Below are 22,690 nucleotides of genomic sequence, written 5' to 3' on the forward strand. Positions count from 1 at the left end.
AGTCTTGTCTTTGACTTAGATGGCAGGAACAGGTGTCTGAAGATCATTGTGGAGCTGGACTTGCCATGGCATCGACAGGTCGCCTTTTAGATCTGCGAGAAGCGGAAAGCAAAAGAAATTGGCTTGTATTCCTATGACAAAAGCTTAAAATACGAGCTCAGTCCTGTTTGCCTGAATGATGCAGAGTATCACGATTGATACCCAAGCTAAAACGCGCATATGGTCGGATACATTTGTGTTCTTAGCCGTTCATAAATTGTAGAAAATAAGATCGCTGCACGCTGGAGCTTTTTTTTAGACAGTGCTCAATTTTGTGTTAATTGCGCTAAACAGCAACTGATGACATTTTTATTACATTCTTCTGTTACGACTAGTGGGTATAATATAGCCTAAATGCATTCTGTACTATTGGAGGTACCATTGTAACAGATCATTTACTCTACTTTTCACAGGAGTACCGACATAACCGTAGTAAGAATTATCTAAATCACAACGAATCCTGGTGTAACAACTGGTTTATGACATTCAATACTAATAAAATGTTCATATTTTTTCTTCTAAAACACTCCTACCTGCCACCCAATTACGTCATCTTCGGTTCGGTAACCTACCGTGCTCTCTCGTGCAAATACCTCAGAGCCCGCGACTTTTCTTAATATGACCCCACATGAGCAATCGCAAACGATGCTAACCGATTCCTTGGATTTCTTTTCCGTCTTCTGAAACTTGTCGCCACCTCTGTAAAACTATACGGCTGTTCGACGAAAATTAATGTACGAATGCGCTCTTTGGGAACCACTTTGGATATTCCTAAATAACGCTCTGGAATCAGTAAAGGTTTGGGCTGCTCGGCTTGTTTACTCTAACTGAAGCTGCTTCATTAGTATAAATTTCATCGTTCAAAGCTTCCAAACCCGCCATCTTGCCGTCACACCACAATTCGCATCGTGTCAGCCACTCTTGAAAGTGTTTTACCGGCCGTCTGCGCATCTTGTGTTGTTTTTCACAAAACTCCAAAAGAGTCGATTGATTTTCCCGCTGATGCCGTGCTCTACTTCATTCTGCAAAACATTAAGAGGTTCATAGAGAAAATATTCGAGAGCACGAATAACTCTACTGTTCCCATGTAATACCACTATGACTCATATGCAATGACCTATACGTGGGGTCCGTGAGGTGTTGTCCAAGTAAATGCATACACAGGCAACCAATCACTGATGCAACGGCGCCAGTGACACGATGAAATGCACTGACATTATAAACATTTTGGTGATATCATGACTGTCACATGAGCCTTCATAAAGCCATTGACACGAGAAAGACTTAGCTCAGAGCACGTATTCGTCCTATTCTTTTCCAAATACACGTTGCTATGCTAACGGAAAAGACGAACAGCCGCTCCATTCACCATTACTTCTTGCGATCTTACGCCAGACGCGGGAACATTCCTTTTCCAGCGCACTCTCTAATCTCCTCGCCACACTTCGGTTTGCTGCTGCCTTCATTACATCTTCTTTTTATTGGTAGATGCTTTGGCACTCGAAATGATTATCACTGTAACCTCTACGGCGCATTATATGCCCTGACCAAATCCGGTTCATTTTCTTCTTTAATTTCAAGATGATATCAACAACTTGATTTAACTCTCACCCTATGGTGTCTCTAAGACTAAATTTATGTTTTACCTACCGGCTTCCTGGCCATTCCACAGTGCGCAGTTCTAAGCAAATCGTTTCTGGTCGTTTTAGCCTTCAAGTTCAAATTCACGTTATTGAAACTCAGGAGTAGAGACGGTCGTTGCCTACCTGTTTCAGTTCAACGGGACGAACTCTTATTTGTGGGACTTGACAAGCAGCAGCTTGCCAGCAACGGTACCGCCACCGAGGCCGCCACCGTATCCTCCTCCGAGGCCACCTCCGTATCCTCCTCCGACGCCACCTCCGTATCCTCCTCCGACGCCACCTCCGTATCCTCCTCCGAGTCCACCTCCATAGCCGCCGTAGCCGCCGAGGCCTCCGGCTGCGAAACCAGCTCCGCCGAGACCGCCGGCAACGAAGCCTCCAACGCCAGCTCCTCCACCGGCGCCTCCGACGCCGGAGTGAGCGACGATGGCGCCACCGCCGCTGACTTGGTTCACGTGGTGCACACTCCTGACCAGGAACGCGGGTCCGGCCACGACCCTTCTGCCGCCCGCTGCGCCTCCGCTGAGAAGGACGACGCTGCTGCCGACGCCGACATTGCCTGCACTGCCGCCAAGGCCTCCGCCAAAGCCGCCTCCTCCGAATCCACCCAAGCCACCGCCGAAGCCTCCTCCTCCGTAGCCACCAAGGCCTCCACCAAGGCCTCCTCCGTAGCCGCCGAGACCTCCGCCGAGACCACCGCCGCCTGCGCCGACGAAGCCGCTAAGGGCGCTGCCCACCAGGGCGCTCAGGAAGACGGTGCAGATCTGTAAAAATGAACGTTGCGGGGAGCTCCTAGTGAGATAGAGACGAAGCACCGCAGTTCTCGGTGCTCGTAGCTAGCCACTATCCAGTTAAGAGGCCTCGTTGAAGACATGTCGGAAGTCTGGCCGGTCGATATCTGGCGCAGTACTGCCAATATAGCCCCACGAGTAGCTAAGACTAAAAATTGCTCCTGCATCCTGCAACGCATGCCTCTGTCCGATACACAAAGTTCGTAAGTTTAATTGTGTTAGCGTGTTTTTTTCGTTTTGTCAATTCTACAAAAACACCTAGTAAAATCAAGTTTTGTGAAGCGGAAAGGACATCCCCTGACGCCATTGTAATTGCATCTACTCCTCGCTTTTCGCCACCTCATGTACCAAAGCACAATAGACTAAGTGAGCCTTCGGACCACCCTGAATCACAGTTGAGGCATTACATGAACAATAAGGCAACCGCTGGGACACATCATAGATTACGGCGACACTGGTGCACACCCATTCTTCCCGCCAAATCTGATTGCTTGTGAGACGTAGTACTGATTTTCAGGGATGCTTACACGTGTCGTCGGCTTGCCGTTTTAAATGCCCTTTTGTACCGGAGTAAATTGAGAACCGAGGTCTCAGCGAGTGAGTTACGTGAGTAAAGACCGAAGTTTTCAGCATGTGCCGAGGTAGGTGTGGAGTAAAACGCGACATCTCGCTTTTTTTTGCTGGCGAAATTTCTAGTTTCAAATTCCTTTTAGATGGCAATAGCAGATAAGGAGAGGTGGCAATTGGAAAATAAATTGACTGAGCACGCAGGCACTTAAGATCTCCGAATGAGTCGAAGCTTGTTCGTTATTCTGAAGCTGCGGAGAGCAAGGTTTTGCGTGGTGTGTCTAATACGATTGAAAATTAGGTCGTAGAATCATGGCGCAAGGATATTTTTAAAATTGCGATGTTAACCACACAGGCTGAGTTTTGTGTATGTCTCACTAATGTACCCATTATTATTGCAAAGGTATTAAAAGTGATAGAGTCAATGTCACTAAGTTTAAGGTAGGCATATTTACTTTGTAGGCATTTCTTACTAAATTTCTATTTATCCTACTTTGAAAAGATCCTGCCCACCTTTCTCACCGTCCGGAAATATGTGCTCCCTATTTTCAGTTATAACTGCGCCACCATGGAGAAGGCTTTTAAAAAGTATTTATTTTTAATTTCTTATAGCAGCATCAAATTGTAATCCCTTTAAATCGTAAATTTACGAATTTACAAAGTAAACGAATGTAATAAGCATCACTGCGAGGATCTGGTATGGGCGCACGAAATGAAATTGAGGAAAGTACCAAATCTATGTAACACATAGTCGTGCTATTGGACATCATAGAATGTGCACAAACTAGCGAAAACTATGCGGCTCATATGTGCTAAAATACTTCACAGAAGACGTTAGTCATCTTTAGATCTACTCGCCGCTTTCACAATTTGCACTAAGGAGTAGCACAAGACCTCAGTTCGGTTGGGACAGGGAAACCAACATTCCTAGATGCGTTTGGCTTATAATGGTTTTCAGGAAAGAAAATTCTAAGCCTACACATTTTCCTTTTCTATCTTGCCAATTGCTCGTTCTTGAACATGAAAAGAGTCCCAGAATTGCACACATAGCTTTAAACGGCACGCAGACATCTGCAAGCAGCTGAACACGAGCTAGGCCTCTGGGAGAACACATGCCGACACGTGCCGAACAAGTCCGGCGAATGTCCGGCCCATGTATACAGCGACCGCCTAGGCGGACAGTGTAAGCCAGCGAGCCGCTCTCCGAAGTCCTTACCAGGGCGTTCATAGCGGCTGCTGGAGCTGGTTGCCTGCTCTGACCACAAGAGAGCTTTGCAGGAGACTGTGTCTTCTCAGTGGTTTCCGACAGGCTTATATACCCCGATCCGCCCCTAATGGGGCTACGTCACACGCGCCGTGTTGTGTGTGAGGGTGCAACGCGTGTGGCCAGTGCCTTCTGCCTCTCCAAAGCTGCATCACTTACGACGGCTACCTCTCTCTCTCTCTCTCACCCTTCCTGGACAAACCGAAACCGAGGAGGATGCGAAGACGCAGGCAGGGACCCTTGCAAATGATCATCCCGCAAACTTCTTTACGTTGGGCGAAGCGGCACCCCAGCGGTGGCCCGAGAAGAAACAAAACGCGACTCACCTAGCCCGCGCCTCTAGATGTATAAGACCGTATTCAGACCATCGAGAAAGTGTAACGGCAGTATGCAAAGGCTCCGCCAAAGACCCCCGTTGTACACTCTCGAGGGGGTAGAGGGAGGAGGGTCGTTCTTCCTCACCGAGCCACCGTGAGTAGCCGCTGCCGGCGCAGCTCCCCTGTCCTAAATCGGAAAGCGCGGCTGCTTTCTCTTTTCCAGTTCCGAAGCGGTCATATAATTCCTCTGTGGCGCGCCCGTGCTCTCTTTCGTTTTCTTGCCTGGGTAATGCTTCTTGGTGTTCCTCGGCGAACACGTCTTCTCTTCTCCCTGTTACTTCGCGTGCCTCGATGTCCGGCCGGAAGGAGCGAACGAGCTCGCGATATCGCGTACAAACATCTTCCGAGCGGCGTCGGATGCGTAAAGAAAACAGAAAACATCACTTGAACAGGTCGTGGTTACGCAGTGTCACGTGATGATCACGTTGCCAACATGTGAGCAGTCACTTAGCGTCATGTGAGCGCGTAGTTAGTGACACGTTACCCGCCACGTGGCATCACGTAATCGTTAACGTCAGCGGCATCGAGGAAATGTTAAAGCGTTCTCCGCACATTAGTTTGTGGACACATCTTTCATTCATTTGAACCTGTTCGAGCTATCGAGGACTACTGAAAAACTGCATCGATTTTGTTGAACTCTTAAGCCCAGTTGCTCACTTAGCTCTGCGGTAAAGCCAAGAATATTAAAAAAAAACCGCCGCGGTGAGTCAGTGGTTATGGCGCTCGGCTGCTGACCCCACCGACGTGGGTTCGACCCTGGCCGCGGCGGTCGAATTTCGATGGAGGCGAAATTCTAGAGGCCCGTGTGCTGTGCGATGTCACAGCACGTTAAAGAATTCCAGGTGGTCGAAATTATCCGCAGCCTTTCACTGTGGCGTCCATCAAAGCCTGAGTTGCTTAGGGATGTTACACTCTCATAAAAAAAAGGAATATAATGCCTCCCTTTATTAAAGATAGCATTCAAGTAGGCTAAGTAAAGGTTTGCCTGTGGTGCTGGTCCGGTGATTTCCAGAAACTGGATGCACCGCTTGAAGGCCTCTCGATGATATGACTTGCAGGCGAAGCGATTTAGTGAGAAACGAACTTTTATAGAGGCTATTTACAGATGGGTACAAACAAAAGTCAGTATACGGCCACAACTATCCGCGGCCGGCCTAGCCGACCGCCTGCACAGAGGCGAGGAATACCGCGTCCCAACAGTCAAACTGGCGCGCCTCGCACCAGCTCTCAACGGTCACTCCCTCCGCACTCGGCCAGACAGAGAGCCTGCCCGCTAGGAGTAGCTAGAGACAAAAGCACACGGGCGCGGCTCCCTTCGCGGGTACACCCCGAAGATGCCCGCGCCCCTTTCCACACGTAAAAATAAACTGCTAACTGCGGCTCATCAGTTTTGACGAATAGGGAAGCTCAGAACTGATGCCAGCGTTTTCCCTTACCCCCGAGTTCCTGCCTAGGTGGTCTCGCAATCCTTCGCCAAGGGGACAGGGGTCCAAGGTCGAGGCTGGCAGATAGCCCCGCCGTCCGGAGCGGCGAAGGAAACCGCAAGGACGAATGGGGAGACTAACCAAAAAGGCATGAGTCCCCTTCTAACGGCGTGCACCAAAGGAAAACAAAACAAAACCGGACGCGCAGCCTAGGTCACTGCCCTCTCGCGGAATATTCGCAACACATGTACAAAAAGATGCGACAGCGCGCCGAACCTTACAGCTATCTGAAGGTGTTGCTATTGTAGCAGAGTGGTGTTGTAACTCGCGAAATTGAGCTTAAAACTAGATGTGAATCTGTTGCGATCAGTTAAAACAATTACATTATGTCCTATATACAACACGCCAAACTTAATAGTAACACCTTATCATTTTGAAGCACTTTCAAAAACAACTACCAGCGCCATATCTGGTACATGGAGATTTTAATACCCACTTCGGTTTTTGGAGAAGCTATCCCAGAGGCCATGTTTTAGAAGATTTTATTCTGCGCAGAATTTTGTGCATACTAAACACAGCCAAAATAACCTACTCCTCCCGTAACTCGGGAAATGTAAGCGGAAAAGACTTGTATTTGAGTTCACCGTGTTTTTACGGAGTTTAAGTACGATGTTTCCTACAATCCCCATTGAAGCAATCACCTCTAGATCGTAATGAACCTGTAATCATCACCATCACTAATCTCTAACTAACCACGTTGTTGGAAGCTGCACGTGGCTTACTGGGCGCATTTTTGGGAAAACGCCAATCTGGAGAAAATAATTTCGGATGATCTTAGTGTTGACTAACTCAGTGAAATGTTCACAACCTCAGTTGATGCACGCCTGACTGTTGCTCAGTTTTGGAAAGTTGGTCGACAAAACCAGAATGGTTGGTATAACAAAGAATATAGAGAATCGAAGAAAGAGCAAACTAAAACCCGAGGAATTTTCTCAGGTACCCAACACACGAGAACCTTATAAACTTCAAAAAAAGCGAGAACTAATGCACGGCGTATCTGCCAGAATGCTGGAAAAACTTCAAGAAAAAACTACGTAGGGTCCATAATCACTTCAGTCACATCTAGAAAAACGTGGGAGAAAGTAGGTAAACTTAATGGTGACTTCTTCCCCTTCGCAATTCCTTTGCTGACAGCCCCTGGTGAACAAACAAGTACAGACAAACAGGCAAACGTACTAGGGCGGCATTTCTCTACAGTGTCTAGTTCCTCGCACTACAGAGATTGATTTTGAAAATAAAAAACACATTAGAAAAAAAGACATCCAACCCAGCGGCGGGCTCGAACCCGACCGAGGCGGCTGCGTTTCGATGGAGACGAAACGCTAAGGCGCCCGTGTGCTGTGCGATGTCAGTGCACGCTAAAGATTCGAAGGTGATCGAAATTATTCCGGAGCCCTCCACTACGGCACCTCTTTCTTCCTTTCTTCTTTCACTCCGTCCTTGAACCTGTCCCTTACGGCGCGTTTCAGGTGTTCGCTGAGATGTGACACAGATACTGCGCCATTTCTTTTCCTCAGACACCTCAGACGGGTCGCTGCCGTCGCTTCGTTTACGTTTGCACCGGCGTCTTGCCCGCGTTACGACGGATCCCGTTCCCGAACACGACGACGTAGTTCTCGCAAAAACTCCGGCCTGCATTTCAGCGACCTCAGCCCCACAGAGCGTGCGATGCTTTTGAGGGAGCAAGGTTAGGTTGGGCGCCGGCGGGTCGTTTCCCGCTTCCTCAGTGAGCAGCCGTTGCAAACTGAATATCATAACCCCAGTGCGGGTGCGGGGAGTCGCAAGGGGCCAGTACAAGGTCGGCGCGTTGCACCCATCGGAGGCTGACCGGGGCTTTGGGGTCAATGGATTGTGATTCCTTGAACGGCGCGGAAGGGCCAAGTTATTTATTTTTTGCGACAAAAAACGGGTGGGTGCTCAAGGGCGGTCGCGTTTAAAGTTGGTGGCTTGAAACTAAAGCCGGCGCACGACGCTTCAACGGCTTCCGCTAGATCCAACGGATCCACTAGATCGGGCTCTCTCGCCCACTTGCATGTGCCTTCAGATGCGTACTGTGAATTGATTAAATTAGCCGAGAGCTCGAAAAGAACAGCTCGACCCAACTGCCCAAGCTATTGAATTACGTCACAACGCGCACCTCTCCGCGGAGCCGAATCTGTCTGGCCGGGCCGGCGGCGGCTGGCACACTCGGCGCGAAATAGAGACAGGCTCCAAGTCACCGCCAGTGCGGTCAGAGTGCGCCGAAGCCGCCGAACGCGTCGGCGGTCAAGCGCAGTTGGAGTATAGAGGATCTCGCTTTGGCCGACGTGACGTCGCCGTACAGCGTGCGCGCGCGCGTTACGCCGGAGCATAAACGCGCCTTAACAGAACCTGCGGTTAGCAGCCAACCACCGTATTCTGTGGCGGCATCTATGGGAGCCACTGAAACCCCCGCCCACTCTCTGAATAAAAAAAAATCCTGTGCTGAGGCTAGCAACCGAACCAGGGCCTTTACTGTTTAACGCGGACACGCTACCACTCCGCCACGGCGTCTCAGGGTAAATTCAACGATAAAGGCGCATCCAGTGAATGCACTCTTCCGATGCAGAAATATCCGCACTTTCGCAACGTATATCCTCGCCCAACAGAGCTAGGTCAACAGCAATTTTTCTTAACTGCCTTGTACCTTGGCCTCCGTCCCTAATAAACGATTTCCGTTAAGTAGTTTGAAGTTGACTGGCACAGCCGGATTGGATTGGAGCAAACTTTATTTGTGCCTGCAGTTGGCGCCCCGACGAGGGCCTACGTCGTCTACGAGGTTGCCGTTACTCGGCGCGGGTCTCCGCTCGCCGTTGCCGGCTCGCTGGGCCCCAGCCTTTCGAGCGCCCCGAGGACCTGCTGGACGGCCCATAGCTGTTGGTCTTGGTCGTTGCTCTTCGCGGCTGCCTCCAGCCGCGGCGGGATTGTTCTTGATCTTGCTTCCTTTGGATTTTTGATACAGTCCCACAGGATGTGCGTTTGATCTGCCGTCTCCCTCCGGCAGACTCTACACGTATCGGTCGGGTAGGTCTCGGGGTACATGCGATGCATCAGTCCCGGGCTCGGTAGCGATCCTGTCTGGAGCTGTCTCAGTAGTACCGCCTCCGCTCGACTCAGCCTCGGGTGCGGGGGTGGGAGAGTCCTGCGAGCCAGGCAGTAGGCCTTCGTGATTTCGCTGTAGTCCGTCATGCGGTCCTTGGCTCCGAACCACGTCGGACGATGTGTTGCCGGGGCGCGGTTGGTTAGCGCTCGCGCCGCTGCGTGTGCCGTCTCATTGTGGTTCTCACTGCGTTCCGACGCGTCGCCCGCGTGCGCCGGAAACCACTTGATTCTTACTCTCCTGTCTTGCAGTTTGGTCGCTCGTAGTACGCGCTCGGCCTCCCTGCAGACTTGGCTTTCGGCGAAGTTTCGCACCGCCTGTCTCGAGTCACTCAGCACCGTGTAGCAGTCTGCGTCGGCGATGGCCACCTCCTCCGCTTGTTCTACTCCGGCGCTTCTCATGCTCGCTGCCGTCATTGTGGCGCCGGTCGACGCCTCTATGACGACCGCTGCGAAGGCGTTCCGTTGGTATTCGGCCGCGTCCACGTACCGCGCGTGGTCGTCGTTGGCGTGCAGGTCGATGAGAGCCTTGGCCCTCGCCGCTCTTCTTCCCTTGTTAAACTCGGGGTTCATGTTCTTGGGTATGGGGTCGATTCTGGTCTGGCGTCGGATCTCTTCAGGGACGGGGAGCTTCATCTCCGCCTCGTTCGAGTGTCCTATTCCCAGGTCGTCCAGTATCTTCCTCCCGGCTTCGGTCGTTGACAGCCGCTCCAGTTGAGAGGTCCGTTGCGCTTCGGCTATTTCTTCGAATCTGTTGTGCATCCCGTGTTGTAAGAGGCGGGTCGTGCTCGTGGACTCGAACAGGCCCAGCGCCGTCTTGTACGCTCTTCTGTTGATTACATTGATTTTGTTGCGTTCGTGTTGCAGCCATCTGTGGTAGGCTGCAACGTACGCGACGTGGCTGATGATGAAGGATTGGACGAGCCTGATTAGGCTCTCCTCTCTCATGCAAGCCTTCCGGGAAGTGACTCTTTTGAGGAGTCGCATAGCGTTGGCCGCTTTTGCCGTGAGACGGGCGATGGTTTCGCCGTTTCTTCCATGTTTTTCGATGACCATGCCTAGGATCCTGATTTTGCTGACCTCGGCGATCACGTTGCCGGATTTGGTTACGACTCTGATTTTTTCGCATTCGCGTTGTCTGGTCTTGCCTCTGCCATTGTTGGTAGGTGGGAGTATGAGGAACTCCGATTTGCTCGGCGAACATCTCAGTCCGGTGCCTTCCAGCTGGTATTCTATCGCGTCGACGGCGGCTTGCAGCGCGCCCTCAATGTGGCGTCGCTGCCGCCGGTCACCCACAGTGTGATATCGTCCGCGTAGATAATGTGCCTGACGTCTTCGATGTCCGCGAGCTTCTCGGCCACTCGGATCATTACCAGGTTGAACAGCATCGTCGAAATGACCGATCCCTGCGGTGTGCCGGTGCTCCCGAGGTTCTTCTCTTGCGTTTGTAGGTCGCCTGCTCGTAGCTCGGCGGTCCTGTCCGTGAGGAAGTCCTTGATGTAGTTGTAGGATCTTTCGCCCATGTTGAGCTTAGAGACTTGGGACAGAATCGCCGAGTGTTTCACATTATCGAAGGTCGAGCCCCAGGATTGCGTTGTTGTCGCGGGCGCTGCCGCCATCGTCTATGATTTGGTATTTGAGCTGCAGCATCGCGTCCTGCGTGCTTAGGTGCTGTCTGAAGCCGATCACCGTGGCCGGGTACAGCCCTTCTCATTCCATGTAGTCTTGCCACCTGTTGAGCAGGACGTGCTCCAGCACCTTGCCCACGCAGGACGTGAGCGAGATGGGGCGGAGGTTGTCCGTGTCCGGTGGCTTCCCCGGCTTGGGTATCAGGATCGTCTTGGCTGTCTTCCACTGCTTTGGTAGCGCGGCCGCTCTCCAGCACTTGTTAAAGTATTTTGCGAGGTTCTCAATCGAGCCGTCGTCGAGGTTCTTGAGCGCCTTGTTCGTGACGAGGTCCGGGCCAGCTGCCGACCGGCTGTTGAGGTCGTGCAGGGCCGCGCGGACCTCCTGGACGTCGATGTCACGATTGAGCCTCGCGTTGGGTAGGCCGCCGTACGGCGCGTGTTGTTCGGTGGGTGTAGTGGGCAGGTATTTGTCATTGATGCGCCTGGTTACTTCGTCGGCGCCGTGTACCGAGACCGCCCGATGTATGAGCTTGGCGAGTCTGTCCCTTTGGTGCGACTTGGTCTTGGTTTCGTCGAGCAGGTGCCGCAGCAGGTTCCACGTCTTCCCACTATGCATCTGCCCGTCTGCCGCGTTGCAGATCTCGATCCACTGTTGCGTGCATAGCGCGCGGCAGTGCTCCTCGATCGCTCGGTTAACCTCCGCCACCTTCTTTCTGAGTCTGCGGTTGAGCCGTTGTTTCTTGCAGCGACTGAGTATCGACTGCTTGGCTTCGATGAGATGCGCTAGCCGGCTGCCTACTTTATCAATCGCAGCGTCCGTTCCAATTTCTTTGGTCGCGTCGCGTACGCTCTTGATGATTTAGGCTGTCCACAACTCTATGTCTTCTATCTCGTCGTCAGCGTCTGTCTTCTGGCTTCTGGCGTCTCGGAAGGCATCCCAGTCTATCCATCTGTGTGTTTTGATGCTGGTGTCGTTGTGCTCCGGTATGCTTATTTCCACCGATGGTGTGGTCGCTGCCGAGGTCGGTTCCCGTTTTTCTCCAGGTGATCGCGCCCCGGACGTCATTCTTGACGAACGTGAGGTCCGTAGTGGCGTACCGGGACACAGAGTTACCGATTCTCGTCGGATGCGTCGGGTCCGTGATGAGGGTGAAGTTGAGTTCCATGGCGTCTTGGTACAGGTCGAGGCCCTTTGCTGTGTACTTGTTGTAGCCCCAGGCTGGATTCATCGCGTTGAAGTCGCCGCAGACTATCAGCGTGTTGCGGCCTGCCGCGGTGCTGGCTCTGTGCAGTATTGTTTTGAATCTCTGTTTTCTCTGCGATGGGTTGCTGTAGATGTTGAGAAGAAATATGCTTCCTTTTTTCTTCTTTCCCGGGATGATTTCGGTGAGTGTGTGCTCGACCTTGATATTGCTTTGCAGCTCTTGCTCAACGAACGTGAGTCCCTTCCTGACCAGGGTGCACAGGCCTCTCCCGTCGGGCTGGCCCCTGTGCACTCTGTAGCCGGGGAGGGACGGTGCGTCGGTGAGTGTTTCTTGTAATAGGATCACGTCCGGCTTGCGCGTGGCATGTGCGATGTGCTGTTGGATGACTGCCTTCTTCCTTCCGAGGCAGCGACAGTTCCACTGCCACGCTGTTACGCCTGCTGCTGTTGTTGCGTTGGCGGTTATGGTTGGGTGGATGTTGCGCGAAGAGGGGCGCAAACGTCGGGTGGCTCACTATCGGCTGTAGGGTCCTTTCGATGTAGGCGAATCTGTTCGTGTTCTCGGCTTGGTAGGTATCCATTGTTTCATTGCTGTCACTGCTGCGATGTTCGCCGTGATTAATTGTTCGAGTTTGGTGAATTTCGCTTCGAATTTGGCCTCGAGGTTGTCGATTCGATCGTTTTCTGTTTGCTTGCGCGTGGCCTACATGGCTCGCTTCTTCGGTGCCGGTTCCTCTACGGCTGTCTCCTGGGTGTTCATGGTTGTTTCGTCGGTTTTGCTTGTGCTTGGCGTGGGTCTCTGTGGAGGCTCGTTGTTGCATAGCAGCAACTTACGGATTTCGGCGATCTCGTGAGGCTGTTGATGGTCGTTCGCAACGCCGCGTTCTCTTGTCTTAAGGTCTCGTTGGTTTCACGCACCTTGTTTATATCATCTTTCTTCGTGGCTTCGGTGATTTTCTGCGCGTTCCTTATATTGTTCCCTATAGCTGCGTCGACCCAGCTGACTCGCTCACGTGATGGTGACCTTTTCCTACTGAGGCTTCTCTTGCAGCAGCTGTTGTCTCTGGATTTTGGCGCGCGGTTCTCTGATGGAGTCCTTGACTTTCCCGCAGCTAGCGGCTTGTCGAGTGGCGGGAAATCGCTCTCCGATAGCAGCTGGCGTTCGGCCTGTCGGCGCTCCCATTGTCGCTTGCGCACTACGTAGGGGATCTCGTATTTCGCCTTGCACGTTGGGTCTCCGGTCGGGTGTTCGTCCCCGCACAACTTAAATTTTAGGGTACAGCAATGGTCTTCTTTGGGGTTGGCGAGTCTGCAGGCTAGGCACGTCTTGATTGTGGGGGTCGGGCACACGTCCTTTCGGTGTCCCACTGGGCCGCACTGCTGGCAAACGTCGATCTGTTTCCTGTAGAGGCGGCATGGTATCAGGGTGACTCCGTATCGGACGAAGTTCGGTACCTTGGGTCCCTGGAACACCACGATCGCGGTGGTCGTGCTGCCGATCCTCTTTGCGTCCACTGATAGCGGGTTTCGCTCGTTGACGATGTTCCTATCTAGCTCTGCGGTGCTCACGTCGATGGGGATGCCTCTGATGACGCCCTTTACGGTGTCGTGAGGAGCCGTGCGATATGCGCTGACCTCGTAGGGTTTGTCTTGAATATAGATTTCCTGGATTTTATCGTACCTTGCCGCGTTGTCTTCGTTCGGTGTACTGACGACCATGATGTTCTGTTGCGTGTTGGGGCAGATGGCGTCCGCGGCGCTTTCCTCGCTCGTGATCTTGGCCGCGGCGAGTATGGCCGCAGCGACGGTGGTGGTGCCGGTCTTGACGATGTCCAGTCCCCCTCTGGGCCTGACGACTATCTTGCTCTCTTCCAGTATCATGGCTGGCATGAATGCTGCCTTGATGGCCGAGGCTCTGACGTTCTGGTTGAATTTCGATTTCGGTCTTGTTTGGCTCCCGCCGGGTCCGTCGGGCTTGCCGCTGTCGGGGGTCCGCTGGCGCAGCCTCGACATGCTTTCCCCCGCGAGCGTCCACCCGGCGTCGTTGTGGTATTCCTCTGGCGATATCTCTTTTCCTTGAACTTGAGCGCACATTTGGTTGTCCACGATAATTGTTTTCGTAGCGGACGCCTCCATCTCGGAGCTGACGAGCGGCCGCCGCGCACGGAGGCCCGGTATACACTATCCGACGCTAAAACTGCCATACTAAATTTCGCCCGCGGGAGAGTTCACGTCCCTGCATTTCGCATATTGTACTCCCTCGACGCACACCCGCCCCGCCACAAGTAGCTCATATGGGTGCCTGCTGACTCCGGGAATCCTTGAAACGAGGCTCCCAACGCGTTAGCCCCAGGTTCTCTCAACCGGGCACCGGCGGCCTCCGATTTGGGATTCTCACGGGAGCGCATGCATTCCTTCAGTGAACTGACGCAGGCCTGCAAAGCCGAGCGTCGGCTGTACCCCCCAGCCCCTCCCTCCCTCGACAATTATCATCAGACACTTTGGAGGCGGCTCCACACACGCACCTTACCCTCCCCTTATATACGCTCGTGCTATCACCACGTCCACAAAAACCCCTCCTGTACCCTCTGCTACCACCCCAAAGCCACTCTCGATCATATCCTTTTCCTCTGCCCTGCGGATCCTCCCCCGCAGGGCATGGAGCACCTTACCACTTGTGAGGCTTGGGAGACCCTACTGCGCTCCGAGGACCCGGCCAAGCAAGCCATCACCACAGGACGGGCTGCCAGCGTCATGAGCCTCCGGGACATGAACGTTTGAGTGCAGTGGGGCCGTGCGGGAGCCCAAGGACCTGTGCGTCCTAAACTCCCCTGTATGTAATAAAGTTTACACCACCTTGCCACTTACTCGGCCCACTTTGACTCGAGCTTGTGTCTGTGGGCGGCCTCAAATAAGATGCGGTCTTTGTTAAAGTTGATGATGGCGTAATTGGAATCACTAACGATGATGGCAGAGTCAACGCAATGGCAGCTGCAACGGCAGCTTCTTCCGCGTTTACTCTTACTGGTGAATATCGGTTGGGCGGCCGGGTGACTGTCTCGAGAGTGCGGTACACCGCAGACGGCAAATCTGTCAGCGCTGTCCAACTTAAAATTGGTTTTGGGGAAGGGAAATGGCGCAGTATCTGTGTCATTACCGTTGGACACCTGAACCGCTCCATAAGGGAAGGGATAAAGGAGGGAGTGAAAGAAGAAAGGAAGAGTGAGGTGCCATAGTGGAGGGCTCCGGCATCATTTCGACCACCTGGGGATCTTTAACGTCCACTGGCATCACACAGCACACGGGAGCCTTAGCGTTCTGCCTCCATAAAAACGTAGCCGCCGCGGTTGGGTTCGAACCCGGGAACTCCGGATCAGTAGCCGAGCGCCCTAAATACTCAGCCACCGCAGCGGGTAGGTTCATGAATCCCCAGCTAGTCGAAATTATTCTGGATGCTTTCCACTGTGGCACCCCTTTCTCCGCTTTCATTCCCTTCTACCTTCAATCACGGTGTGGTGGAGGTGTCGATTGACTAGCGAAGCAATTCGTGCACCTTTCGTTTTCTTATTTTTCCTGAAGGATCATGCTTCAGCGGCGCGCATTCAACACTATTCAGATGCAATATGCTTGGAAACCAAGAAAAAAAGGCTGTTTTTGCTACGATTCCGAAGTAGGTAGTAGAAAACCTGCTTAAAAGCCCTGCGGGCGGAGAGGCTCATCATTACATATCCCTGAACGTATTGGTATTTCTTAAAAATAATAGTTACTTTTTTTTTGTATTCAAACGCACGTTGTTTGCGCCATGGCGTGTGTCTTGTATGGTGCCATTAAGGAGTGATGCAAAAGGTAGTGGTTTCCTCAGCGATGCGCGCAGCTGATTTGCCTGTTTGATATTCTTGATTGGATTGCAAAACATTTGTTTTGTTAGAAAACTCAAACTGCAGATGATTTTCGTGCTACGTGGCAATCAGTACACGACAGCCCGCGACCTGAGCAGCCAATTGCATAGCCCGGGTTAGAACGTCGAGTTCTGAGCTGACCAAGACGGCCTCAATAAAATCCGCGCTCACGGGAGCGAGTGTCGGGCTACAAGTACTCAGCAACTCTGTGCAAACCGATGCTCAATGGGGTGTCTGCGAATTTCATGATGACCACCGCATTTCGTTTGCCACATGGTAATTTGTGGTACGATTTGGTATGTGGGACATATCTCGCTGCCCCTTCTACACGTCTCGCGTCCTCTACAAACTCTGCTTTGCAGTGTTTTCGGCGGCGTGCACACAGAGCTGGCTCTCCGCGAAGCACTATAAGGAAGCCACGCTACAGGGCTGGATTCGCCTTCCCTTCCGTGCCTCTTTGCTGTCAGCGGCTAGCATCGGCGTACCTTCTCCGCTGCTACGTTGCGGCAACTGTGAAGTGATTACTTTCTGAGTACACAGCTTACGGAATTCGCTCTGGACGCTGCGATCAGAAGAGACTCACAAGCATTCCGAATTTCTGCCTCTACTCCGCGGCAATGTCCTTTCACCACAGTCCTCAACGCGAAATCTAAGGTTTGACGAAATCTCTTCGGGCCTGGTATTAGATTCAGATGTCAAAAGAAAGGAATAACGCCGACCGAAAAGGTTTTGTCAAATGACGATAATAGCCTTGTTCAATGAGGTGAAAGTACAAAGCATAAGTGCGTCGCAGTAATCGCCCTTGGCATCTTGAGGAAGTAGGCGGGCGGGACATTACCGTCGTTACGATTCAGGGTCTTGAAAATACTCCAGATATCGGCGTAACAGCCAATTCTTTTCTCTTCCGCTACTCGCTGCTTGTTCCCAGGCGATATCGTGTGTCGATGCTTCCACGTGTTCCGCGAGTGCGTTCGATGCAATCTTCTTGTTTGCCACGTAAATCTTGTGATCACTCAATCCTCTCGCGAAGTTTTCGCTCTCGCCAACGTAACAGTAGTCGCAGTCAGCGCCGGCAATTTTGTAGAATACGACAGAAAGTTTTTCATTTCTTGAGTTCGTTCTTTATTGCCACCAGCTCGTGCCTAATCTTGCACGCTGGAGCGTGAGCGGCATGCACACTGTAAGTGCGCAGAACGCGAGTCAGAGACTCGCTCACGCCTAGAAGGCAAGGGATGGTGGGGGTGGGCTTGACAATCACTAGGAGGGATCCCTAGTCCGGGACCCCTGTGGCTTCCGCGGCGGCATGGGCTCTTTTCACCAGGGCTCGTGGATCCTGGAGAGTTGAGCAGCCGAGCAGGGCAGCCTCCCAGTCGGCTCCGGGGGGAGGGGGGGTGGGTGAGTTGGGAAAGCAAGATTGGCAGGGCATGCCCGCACCATGTGGTATGTGTCCGCAAACACTTCCCCACAAATTTGGAAGGCATGATCTGGAATTTGTCCCTGTTCGAAACTGCGGCAAGCTCCCCTTGAGTCGGTGATAATGACTCGGGACGCTGGATGCACGACTGCAAGTGCGATAGCTAGTACCTCCGAGAATGCAATGTTGGGAGCTCGGAAGGTGATGCCCTGAACTAAGGTGTTCTGGTGGGCGACGCCGCCGTGTACCAGCCCCCATAGTGTGGGCAGACCGCATCTGTGTAAAATACCCCTGGTCGTGCACTATACGGCTCCGAAGTGTCCTCCGCTCCAGCGAGGCGGCGACGATCATGGGCATCCTTTGTCATATTTCTCGGGAGTGGACGAACCTGCAGGGCCAAGCGCCGGGCCTAGGGCAGGATATCCGCTTCTCCTGTTGGGTGTTGTAAGTGATGTGAAGGCGGGTCAGAAGGCGGCTACCCGCAGGTGTTTTGCTTAACCGCAAGTATTGATTGTTGAGATGAGCCTCGCGCAGCTTCCCAAACGATTTCGTCATCCGCAGACCGAGGAGACGTTGGTTGAACGAAGCCGAAAACTCTCTTATAGGTTTCGCAAAGAATCACTTCGAGAGCGTTGTCATCGCATTTGAGGACTTGGAGGTATGGTGCCGAATACAGGATTTGGCTGGTTACGAATGCATCGGCCAGCCGCAGGGCGTCTTTGCATAGCAACCCCCTCTCTTTTGTTCGATACCCGCCGGACCATACGGCCCACCTGGTCCCCCACATTGCGTAACATTTCCAGCGTGGTGTCAATCTTGCGGTTCCTGCGTATGTAGAGTCCCAATACTCTGACTTCCTCGTGTTCAGGTTTCGGCACACTAAGCAGGGAGAGGGCGATTTTGGATTGGGCCGTATGTGCACGAATTCTTATTCGCTCGGGGACCCCTCAAGGCTCCAGCGGCGTGCGTATTTGTCCACATTTAATCGCCACTTGCTGCAGGCTGGCATTGATTTCTCTAACCAATCCGTGTGTTGCCCAGAGGGTGATGTCGTCCGCACACAGAGCATGCTGCACACTGGGGACCTGACCCAGCAGAGTAGGGAGCTTCATCATGGCCAGATTGAAGAGAAGGTCGGAGAGGACTGCTCCCTGTGGAGTCCCTCGCGTGCCAAGTTGGCACGCGCCATGTTCAGTGCCTTGGAGTCGGATATATGATTGCCGAACTGTAGGAATTTCTTCATGAATTGGAATGTGTTGTACGCACAGTTCACTTGGGACAGGTGGTAGAGGATGATCCCATGCCTCATACTGTTGATAGCACGTCGCATGTCCAGTATGAGGACCGCCTTGTCGTCGCTAGGGTGCTCGACAGGGTGAAGGATCTCGTTATGAAGTCGTAGCAGCACATCTTGTGTGGATTGGTGTGGGCGGAACCCGTATAGACAAGAGTCATGTTTTTAAACAAAGGTGGCGCTGCGGTCAGCAGTGACGTGGGGTGTAGGCAAAAGCAGCACTCCTACACTGCGCCAAGCGACTCTGCCTTCGAAACCATCTCGTGTATGCGAAAATTTCAAATCGTGCGCGTCGAGTTTGGTTAAAAACATTTTTGTTGATGCCCCGAGAGTAGTACTGCACTTTTTCAGTCCGTTCGAGAGACGTAATTAGTAGGCGGAGTGCTGCATCGGGTTCCTCTCCGTTCCTAGTAGGCGACAAGTAACAGCAAAGCGCTACGGCGGGAGAAAGCGCGAGGTATGGGGAGGAACTAATCGTCCACAGTTCTCAACTTATGGACCGATAAAGCATATCCGATTGCTAGTGCAAGATAGGACGACGAGATGCATAACACGAATCAGCTTTCGCACACGACGAAACTTATAATGTGCTTCCTATTTTCACTGTGCCGCTTTACTCCGGAGACCTTGGAAATTAATGAACGCTATCGCCGCTTTGATTAAGGCAAATGCGATCCGAGAGCTGTACGAGCGCATGCAAAGACGTTTTCCTCGAGCTCCAAACGAAATTTATGCTCACTTCGGAAAGCTCTAAAATTTTGCCTCTTATTTTAGAATTTATTCATGTGTGCGTATTCTGCTTGATCGGAGTGGATTTTGGCGTGGAATTTGCTATGTTGGTCAGGTTCTGAACGACCCACAATGTGAAAATTCATATAATTTGGAAAATAACACTGCGCGACTTTGTCGAGGTCCTAGCGTCATTGGACCGGTGTTTAAAGGACAGACTTGTTGAAACTCGCGAAAATGAAAACAGAGAAAAAACCGTCGCACATGCTACTACCCGAGTCTGGTGCTTCTTCAAGTGCGGCATAGTTTGAACGCTGAAGGCGACTGGCGGCAGCTTTTTGTGTTTTGTTTTGCGCGTAGCGATGCTCAGGACGTTTTCCGGGTGATAAGCAACTGAAAATGGCCCCCTCAGGTGAACATACGACCCACGCGCACGGAATATCGCGCCTAAACTTGCGTTAAGAGAACGGCAGAATGAGAACGAGTTGCAGGCGTTACTTCATTTTTGCACTGTTCCCCACGCGACAGAATAGCAACGATGTAAAATCAGAGACACGAACCAACTTATTAGATCTGAATGCAGAAACGCAATGTAATAACCCAAGGGGTGAAACGTGCTCGGCGAATAACCCACGAGCTCGGCAGCAATAATTAGCCGCGAAGCCGATCTGTCGCCGAACATGTCTTGCCCTCCGTCGCTTTCGCGCCTATCTGACTGCAATAAACACGTAGAAACTTATGCCGCTTCCTTTCTTCTGCATTGCGGCTCACCAACTGCACCACTATTTGTCGGCACGCCGTGAATTGTGCCCAAAAACACGCAAGCGTGGCGACAGGCACTGCAGACGCCAGCGCCGCCGCATCTCTTTGATGTCATGGTCTGACGCTTGTCTATATGGTGTCTGCAAAGGAGTTGTGCGTCCTTATGGAGGTGGACTGTCTATCCTAGACCATGGCCTCCATCAATTTCGCCACACAAGAAGTGAAAGAGATGCGCCGGAGGTTTTTGGTTTTTAGAGCTTTGCCTGGTTTGGGTATGAATGTGACGAGCGCCTTCTTCCAATCCACCGGGAGAGGCGTACCTCCCGCCCCTATGGTATTGAAATATTCGAGAAGTCGCTCGTAGGCCAGTTCGAGGAGGTTAGCGAAATGTTTCACTGTCACTTTGTCCTAGCCCGGGCCTGGTGGTGGTAGTGGTTTTATTAAAAATAATAGCAAAAAGGAAGGAAAAGACTTTTGCTAGCCCCGGCGTCTGCCATCGATACTGAAGCACCTGAGCTGGGGCAGCGGAAATAAAGGATAGCAGGCAGAATGGAGAAATGAAATGAAAGAGGTGAGGGGACAGGAAGAAAGGATAGGGGGAGAAGTAATATGTACAAACTATTTACACAATAAGAAATGTGTCAAGGTTGTGCGCGTGATTAGTTCATTTTAGAGGAATATAAATCACACACACGCACAGCACTGTGTTGGCTACAACTGGAGTGGGGCGTCCAGTTATTAATCGTTCAAGGTAGAACTCGCGGAGCGTTCGGTCACTGCGTGTAACTACATGACGGAGAACAGACGGGACGTCAAGCCCGTGTGTTCGAGGAATGCACAGAGGCTCACCAAAGTTCGCTCACGAGTGCGCGCACTGCCCTGCGGCCACAATAGCGTCTTGATGGAGTCCGGTAGTATGCCCTGCGCCCTATAGGCCGCGAGCATATCGCGAGGAGCATCGGCGAACGCGGCACAGTGAAGGAGCAGGTGTTCTAGTGTTTCCACTGCACCGCATCCGTCACACACATCACTTGTCGCGATTCCGTGACGCACCTGTCGTTCCCCGGGCCACACGCAGCCAATGCGCGCGCGGAGGATCATTGCACGTTGTGACCGTGTAAGTGCGGGACAGCCGGTGACACTGTCGATGCGCTCACCTCCCGCAATGCGTGGGTCGGGGTGCTGCTTTCGGAGATGGTCATGGATGGCCGCACGCACGTCCTCCAGCGCATGGGGCAGATCGCTGGCAGGTAGTTGGTGTGCAGCGGTCGCGAGGTCGTCAGCTCCTTCGTCTGCAATCTAACGGCCGCGGTACCCCACTAGTGCGGGAAATTCGCTCGCGCATCGAGCGCCTCGCGCAGAGAGGTTGTGCCGTGCGTGCACAGTGGGTGCCCGGTCACTGCGGCATCGCAGGCCCGGGCCTGTCCCTCGTTTCATTATAAGATGGCAGCTCGTGCTCAGTACGGCAGACCAACCGGTGGCGATGGGCGTTGTGACCGTTGTAGAACAAATCCACGAATTGCTTAGGGTAGCCGCACTCGCTGAGTTTTCGGCGCCCTTGGCCTAGGTCAGAAGCTCCATCATCACGCCTTGAGCAATTATTTTTGGCACGTCTAGCGAGGGAGGTCCCGACAGAACGCTTGTTACACGCGTGATGAACAGAAATAAAATGTAGATATCGGCCTGTGTGCTTTTCTTTTCCGTAAACCTTGAACGAAAGGTGGTCCCCGAGGCGCTCAACTAATGTGTCCTGGAAAGGAAGACAGCCAGCAACCTCCTGCTACACAGTGAGTTGGATGGGTTCTTCCATGCTATTTATGTGTTCCTTGAAAGCAGTCAGGGTGTCCTTCTTGATTATGCAGAAGCAATCGCCGATTTACTGTAGAAGGGCCTTTGGTAGTGGCTCGAAAGAAGACAGTGCGCGTCCTTCTAATGCTTCCATGGTAAGGTTGGCGGTTGTCACAGATGCACCCATGGCAGTGACATGAACATGCTTGAAGACTTTGCTTTGGAAGATAAAGTAAATGTCTCTAAGCAGAATCGCAACAGCTTCAGAAGATCGGATGCCTCGATAGTGTTCTTTCACGCAGTCCGTCGTCATGCTGCAACGCTGAGCGGCAAACCACTACAGTCAGATCCACGGGAACACTGATAAACAGCGACTTGACGTCGACTTGACATCGAGTTTACAGCGTGCTGACTGCTACCTTACAATGTCGGAGAGCAGTAAGGCGGACTCTCTGAACATCTTGTTGCAGCCGCTAGCGCCTCCTGAGCGCCTTATAAGAACAACATGTGTCTTGTGGTTGTCTCTGGCTGCTTCATTTCTGCCTGAAGGCATACGAGATTTCATGTGAAGCTTGGGATCGAGAGTTCTCTCCACGCGGGATCGGCTGGTGTGCTGTGCCGTTGTTTAGTGTTCGCAGTACCGGAGCTGTTCACTCCCTTAGTGTAATGGGGATACGTTTCAAGAATGTG

At 52.4% G+C, this 22,690-nt stretch overlaps 1 protein-coding gene and 2 pseudogenes across 1 annotated transcript; all 3 read right to left on the reverse strand.

The window, feature by feature from the left end:
• Nucleotides 1-1,831: 1,831 nt before the first annotated feature.
• On the reverse strand, nt 1,832-4,268 carry LOC144105271 (uncharacterized). The gene is made up of 2 exons (XM_077638415.1): nt 4,257-4,268; nt 1,832-2,446 (listed from the first exon to the last, which is right to left on the reverse strand). The coding sequence occupies exons 1-2, from the start codon at nt 4,266-4,268 to the stop codon at nt 1,832-1,834; spliced, it is 627 nt and encodes a 208-aa protein (XP_077494541.1).
• A 4,687-nt stretch (nt 4,269-8,955) lies between these two features.
• On the reverse strand, nt 8,956-12,604 carry LOC144103563 (uncharacterized; annotated as a pseudogene).
• A 213-nt stretch (nt 12,605-12,817) lies between these two features.
• LOC144103564 (uncharacterized) lies at nt 12,818-14,250 on the reverse strand (annotated as a pseudogene).
• Between the last annotated feature and the right edge of the window lie 8,440 nt (nt 14,251-22,690).

Source organism: Amblyomma americanum, chromosome 9 (genome assembly GCF_052857255.1).
Source record: "Amblyomma americanum isolate KBUSLIRL-KWMA chromosome 9, ASM5285725v1, whole genome shotgun sequence".
NCBI classification, from domain to species: Eukaryota; Metazoa; Arthropoda; class Arachnida; order Ixodida; family Ixodidae; genus Amblyomma; species Amblyomma americanum.